Source organism: Dermacentor variabilis, chromosome 3, assembly GCF_050947875.1.
Source record: "Dermacentor variabilis isolate Ectoservices chromosome 3, ASM5094787v1, whole genome shotgun sequence".
Taxonomy (NCBI): Eukaryota; Metazoa; Arthropoda; class Arachnida; order Ixodida; family Ixodidae; genus Dermacentor; species Dermacentor variabilis.
The window spans coordinates 131,008,203-131,015,469 of record NC_134570.1 but is presented as its reverse complement, the minus strand read 5'-3'; the positions used below and the strand labels follow the sequence as shown (position 1 = coordinate 131,015,469).

Sequence of the window (7,267 nt, the reverse complement as noted above, 5' to 3'; positions counted from 1 at the left end):
AAGCAGTCTTACTAGAGATGCTGAATAATATCTGCCACAAGCGAAATTAAAGGACGTCTGTTCGAAGTAGACAGCAAACTGCGTATGCCGTCCTCGCAGTTGCTTTCTGGATAATGTAAATTTTTGGTTCAATTGGTGTTTATCGTATTATTGTGCCAAAAGATGGACGAATGATGTAAAAGGGAAGACACAGACACTCATGTCTGTACTTTCACGTACTCAGAGAATTTTCTGCCAAATACCTTAATTTCCAAAGTTCCTTTGGGTGCTAAAGGAGGTGTCCTTACGCGTGAAATGTGACACACAAAATCAAATTTCACACGTTTTTTATTACCAGTTATCATTTATAACTAAGTGCACCCACGAGGCATGGTTCAGTCCACGGCTTGCACCTAGGCGGGAAACAGACTGCTTGTGGGCCCGACCCTTCCCACGTGATCACGGCGAAAACCATTGCTTCCCTGATGGCAGAGCACCAGGTGGGATGGGGGCCCGACCTTCTCTATGGTGCCCTGCAGAGGGCGCCACGTGGGACGCTCGTTGTACGCCGCGCCTACTACGCAAGCGGCCAGGCACTGCATGTTTTGCTCGAAGCTCGCTTCGGTCGTGGTAGTTGCAGCGTCGGCATAAGGCTCGCGCATCCCGGATTGTCGCACCGGAACAATCTTGGATGCCTCCAGCTCCATACCAGGAACGCCACGGTGACGGAACGCGACGGTGGCGTGGTCGAAGCCACTGGCGATGTTGTGACCATAGCCGTACCTGAGTGGTTCGCCTTCGTGGCCTGAAAGGCTTCCGTTTTTGGAGGAGCCTCCTTCGCCTCCTGGGTTACGGGATAAAGAAAATTGCCCTTAGTGAGACACGTTATGCACTGCTTTTGAAATAAAATATCGATTGATTTTCGTCTCTTTATATTCTAGGAGAATCAGTGGATTATATGTCACTTGCAGCTATTAGGTGCAGCTGCCGCAAGGGATGTTTGTTCCATCCTTTAACGAGAAGGTTAAGTTCTCTCTCTAGGCAAGTGTGCACGGTCATTGCGCTGATACCCAACCAGTTTGCGCGCTTGCTCCTTCCACATGGACAATTAAGTCTTGATGTCGGAACTGAGGAGGAGAAATAAACATTTATTGACAAAAAAAAAGAGAGAAGGGAAGGGAGTGGTGCAGGGTGGGTCCCTATTCCAAGGCTCCAGTGGCCATCCCGACCCGCCCAGCTTGATCCAAGAGGACCGTCCGGGTCTCGGGGTCAGCAAGAGCGAGGATGGCCTCCCAGGGCTCCCTTAGCAAGTTGAGCACCAAATGTGAATACTATGAGGTCTCTTGGCGTACTCCCATGTTACGTGAGGCAATGACGCCCAGAACACGCACCACGGACACGAGTACTTCCACAAGGCTGTGTTTAGTTATGCTGTCGACCTAAATATACGTAGGTATGCGTCTGACTTGTTCTATATCTCTGCGCCTCCTTCACATTAAGTAGTTTGTGTGGTAGGACCTACTGTTGTCGGTTCATTGTTGGTGCTGTAGTATATTGCGAATCAGTAGGGGATGGTCTTTTTGATCGTTGTATCTCCAGCTCGGTTAATAAAGCCTCGCGCTATAATGTGTGCCTGTTCGTTTCCCGATATACTCTCGTGGCCAGGACACAATAAAATTGCATGATTTTTCAATGTGTCGCCTATGATTTTAAGGGCAACTTGTTGTATGTTGCCATGTAGATACATTCTGCATGCCACTTGTGAGTCGCACATTATTAAAACTCAGCTGTTATTCTGAGCTGTCGGGACACAGAACTGTGAAAACGCTGCTCTGAATACTGTGTGGCGAGCACAAGCTCAGGGCTTTGCCACTGGCGTTCCGGACCGAGGACATCGCCTGGAAGACGCGGAAGACACCGTCTGAAAGAAATTTATTCCAAGAAAAATAAACTTTTTTCTATTTCTTTCTCTTTCGCGTTCTCCCGGTTCTCAATCCGCGTTTGAAACCGATGCACCCTATCGGTCCCCGCTCGGTTCCTTTCGTTCACCTGGGTCCTCCGATGTCTTCGACATGCACTTCTGCTGCTTCCCAGCGCCATTTACGGTGCCTTCCTCGTCGTCCGGAATCAGCTTAGCCGTAGAACTGGTAGCCGCGACTTCACGGTTTCCTGGACTTGAGCGTGGCGTCGGGTTCTTCGACTCGTCGCTCGCCTGCTGCCTCGAGGAGCTGTCCGGCAACTGACGGAGTGCATGAAGGCAGTGTGCCAAAGATTAGGTGGTGGTGCTTCACTTTGATTTATTTATTTATTTATTTATTTATTTATTTAAAATACCTTACAGGCCATATGGGGGCATTGTGTAAGGGGGGTACAAAATCAAGGGGGAAAAGAAAGAGTAAACAGCCTTCTAAAGTGTAATACAAAAGATACGCCTCAATGCAGGGCTCATCAACATTACTACCAAAAACATGCAAAAGGAACAACTGAAGTAATGAAAGGCCACAAAGGTACACTTAAGGAAATAACACGACTAAAACTCAACGTAAGGTACTAATACTATAAAGTAAAATACACGAAAAATGAACCATATCAGGGAGTACAATTCTTGAAGGGATATTTAGGGAAACAGACGCAAAAAGCTATAATATACACAGGGCATACAAGTGAACACGTGACGCAGCATAAAATAGCAATTCATAGGAGCGAGATAGCAATGCATCAATAAAAAAAATCACAAGAAGTTCAAAGCACATTGCCAAGTGTAAGAAACAAGATAAAGGGATTTGTAAGTGCTACTATGAAAAATGCTCGTGTAGGAGATGACGAAATTTTTCTTGATCTGACTCGGAAGCAATGTGATCAGGCAGATTGTTCCACAAGCGAATGGCCGTAGGGAGCGCGGAAAAGTTAAAAGCATGTGTCGTACCGTATATGCGCGCAAAACTGAAGTGGTTATTTAATCGGCGAGACGTGTTCGAGGCGATCTGGATATGTAGTGTGGATTGTGTGGCATTGTAAACATATTTGTGAAACAAGGATAACAGAGCGATATTACGGCGAAGAACTAAAGGCTGTATGGAATGATCGAGTTTCATTTGCGTTACGCTGGAGTGATGGCTATAATTACGTGTAATGAAACGGGCAGCTCGGTTTTGGACTGATTCAAGCATGTAGATTAAATATGTAGGATGCGGGGACCAAATGAATGATGCATACTCGAGCTGTGGACGAACAAATGTCTGATAAGCCAATTTGCGAATGTTGGAAGGTGAATTACCCAGATTACGACGTAGGTAACCTAATGTCCTTGAAGCTTTTGCGCAAACGGCTGCAATGTGGTCTGTCCAGGAGAGGTTTTCGGTTAGGTGAACACCCAAATATTTATACGATACTGTATGTAACAATTCTTTATTATTGACGTTGTATAAAAAATGTGGGTTGTCACGCTTACGACTAAAAGAAATTACCTGACATTTTGATACATTTAAAGCCGTTAACCAGGTGCTACACCAATTATGAATTAGGCTAAGGTAATTTTGAAGGGCCAGGTGGTCGTCAGTACTGTTAATTGATCTGTAAATAATGCAGTCGTCAGCGAAAATACGTAAGCGAGAAGAAACATTAAGTGGCAAATCATTTAGGTAAATTAGGAAGAGTAAAGGGCCCAAAACGCTGCCCTGAGGCACACCAGAAGTAACGTAAGTAGGAGACGAAGCGATATTGTTAACTACTGTGAACTGTTGACGATTCGAAAGAAAATTACGAAGTCATGTTAGAGTGAAGGAGTCAATTCGAAGTGCAGTTAATTTTGCAATAAGGCGACAATGAGCTACACGATCAAATGCTTTGGAAAAGTCAAGAAAAATGCAATCGGTCTGCTGGCTATTGTTCATGTTAAGGTGCAGGTCAGTCGTGAATTCGAGTAACTGTGTCTCACATGATAATCCTTTCCTGAAACCATGTTGATGGCGAAAAAAGAAATTATTGGACTCTAGCTGATTATAAATATGAGAAGCAATTATATGTTCGAGCATCTTGCAGCAAATGCAGGTCAATGAAATTGGACGGTAATTTTCCGGGGACTTTTTATTCCCAGATTTAAATATGGGTATAATTTTGGCCATATCACAGTCATTGGGCAGCTGTCCCGATGACAAAGACCGCTTGAATATATGGTACAGAATGTTACTGGATATAGAAATGGTATTTTTCAATATCCTGGAATTAATATTATCAATACCAGATGAAGTAGATAACTTCAAATTATTAATAAGACATGCAATTCCCTCCACCGAGATTTCAATACTTTCTATGAATTGCCAGTCATAATCAGCAACATCAGGTACATTGGTATGATCCTCGCGGCTGAAAATCGACGAAAAAAAACGTAATAAACGCAGAGCGGCATTCATTGTCAGAGAGAGGAGTATTTGTATCGCTATGTAAGGCTATCCGGTTTGAGTCACGGTCAGGTGATATAACTCGCCAAAACTTTTTCGGATTCGAATGCAAGATAGAAGGTAAATCTGTGAAGAAATATATATCTTTAGCTGCAGCTAAGGCGGAGCAGTACGTTTTTAAACAAATCCTGTACCTTTCCCACGAAGGAGCATTATTGACGCGTTTAGCGGTATTGTACAGACGTTTCTTTTTATTCCTGAGCTTACGTAGGGCATTAGTAAACCAAGGATTTGTTTTGTCATTTGTTATCGAGATCAACGGGATATATTTTTTAATTAGAGCAGACATTTTATTCTTGAAACATACCCAGTTATCTTCCACCGAGCGATTATAAAAAGAAGGAAGTAGCGTGCGGTTGAAAAATACGTCAAGTTCATCGTTTATTTTAGAGTAGTTTGCTTTGTTATAATCACGTATTATTTTCTTTGAGATCCCTGAAAAAGGTAGTGGAACACTGATTGTTACCTGAAGTAGATCGTGATCACTAAAGCCGTTTAGATGAATTACGGATTCAATCGTTTCAGGAGTGTTGGTGAGTATAAGGTCTGGAATGTTAGTACCACGGGTAGGTTTGTTATCTCCTTAATATATGCAAAAAAATTCTGGGGGCTCCTCATATGCTTGAGCGAGATATATACGAAAGCACAAGCGATGCCCCTATCGCTGTCTGTATAGGTCACTGGTATGCGTATACACGTACTGCTTGAATTTGTCATTGTGTACACTATGTGTACTGGTTATGGTTCATCCGCAAGCTCCATATTGAGCAACGACCGATTATAGTGCACGTTACTCGCCCAAAGGGGCCTCCGAGCCCCACTCCGGTGCACGCAAAGAGACATTGGGTGATTATACGCACGGATTAAGTTGCCATCATGTACCCTCGCTAGGACTTGGCGCACGCTGTTCTATGGGGGTCCCACTTCGCCACTATCGGCGTTTCCGAATGAGCAGCGCGTTGCTAGGGCGTTCCGGCGGCATGAGCCTTCGTACTAATTCGGTACTGCGACAGCGTCCACCGACATCTCGAGCAAAACACTCCTGAAAAGCAATGCTTGCTATATTACCGGAATTTCTTGAGCCATGAGCTACTTAAGATTATGAACCCAGACAGGATGCATTGCCAGCTGCTGGTTTGCCGTGAGAGTTGCCATTTTCCTGTAAATATGCATTTCTTGAAAAACAAAAATTGTAGTCCATATTGGAGGAGCATGAAGCTACAGGTAAAACCTTTGGGTAAATTTGTAAACAGTAAACAGTAAACAGGTAAATTTTGCGTGGGTTCATGTTAGAAAGTGTAACCCGGACCATTCGATGCAAAACACTAAATTTCTGTACTAAACATTAAAATAAATTATTTCTAGAAATGCCACACTTGGCTGAATGACAATTTTTCCCTACCCATGAAACTTCTTCCTGCATTCCCATTTTCGCAGAACTGATTTGCCATGTTCAGTGCGCCGGTGCATCGAGTGGTCGATAAATTAATGTGTTGCCATAAGAAACTGGCATTTTCTTTCTTTTTCTGCCGTTTTAACCACGTGTCATTTTTTCTGTAAACCATGTTTTTGTTGTATATAGTGTTGCTCTGCGAATCTGTTACAACCGTCCCGTTGCGCATTTTTTTTTTACATGCACGGTTGATTTGTTACGAGTGCAAGCTCCATACAGCAATTATGTGTATTGGCAGTGGATAAGCGCATAGGGAGGGCCCGCTATGTCGTGTACGTATTTAAGCACAACACCTTACCGTTTCATGTATTCCCTGACGAAGGCAAGACCACGAGAGAAATATAGGAAATAAAGCATCGTATTTTTACCTACGTGCATCCTCAACCTACAAGTTCACACACACACACACACACACACACACACACACAGACACACACACACACACACACAGACACACACACACACACACACACACACACACACACACACACACACACACACACACACACACACACACACATATATATATATATATATATATATATATATATATATATATATATATATATATATATGTACACATACCATGGGTCCCAGCTAACATTAGGCAAACTGACTGACGTAACTGACTGACGTAAACTGACGTAACGAAAAAAAAAGGAAACGGTACGCGGCTGAAGGCGCAGTTATTAGATATACGGCGCTCGGTCCTCAAAGTCGGACGACCGAACACCGTAGGTCTTAAAATCTTATCCTGCACCGTGTTTTCGCGAGGCCTTTTTTATTTGAACAGTTTGGATAACGCTAGCTGGCATACCCTCTACAGACAGAATGGTCTGTAGGATACGCAGGTCGCAAAATCATTAACCGTCTGCTGCAGAACTCCGATATGATTCCTAACAACTATTTCCTAGCAAATCAAGCATGGTTCGCACTACGCAAGTGTCATCTGGAGTTGAGTCTGCTCAATTTTTTCCAAGTCAGTCCCCTATACTTATAGCAGCAACTATGTCGTCGCACTATGCAAATAAACGACGCTGTGGTGAGACATGTCGTACGATCGAAACTAAAGTCGGAATGCTACGGAGCACCTTGACTCCGTTCCATATGGCGAACAGGTGACCCTTGAACCAAGCCGTGGTCACCGTGGGGATGATGGTGAAGGGCACGAGGTAGAGCAGCGCCGGCTGCGCGTTGTGCATCAGCTCCAGCGCGGCGAAGGTGGCCACCATGCCCAAGCCGTAGGCTGCAGAAACAGGACAAGTGAAAAATCCATGTAGGGGCAGCTTGTTCGATTACGGCTCATGCTCTCCTCTGGAATTCACTGTGTCACCGTATGCCTGGAAAGTACTGCAATGTTTGCCTTCACGGCAGC

General features: G+C 44.1%; 1 protein-coding gene across 1 annotated transcript in view; it reads right to left on the bottom strand.

Annotated features, from left to right (window-relative positions):
• Positions 1 to 378: 378 nt before the first annotated feature.
• The window catches only part of LOC142574757 (signal peptide peptidase-like 2A), a 68,776-nt gene continuing 61,887 nt past the window's right edge, over positions 379 to 7,267 (bottom strand). The window contains exons 13-15 of the mRNA XM_075683774.1: positions 6,984 to 7,138; positions 2,029 to 2,218; positions 379 to 823 (exon numbers count right to left, since the gene is read on the bottom strand). Coding sequence (XP_075539889.1) covers positions 393 to 823; positions 2,029 to 2,218; positions 6,984 to 7,138 — 776 coding nt within the window. The 3' untranslated portion in view covers positions 379 to 392. The remainder of the gene's footprint in view (positions 824 to 2,028; positions 2,219 to 6,983; positions 7,139 to 7,267) is intronic.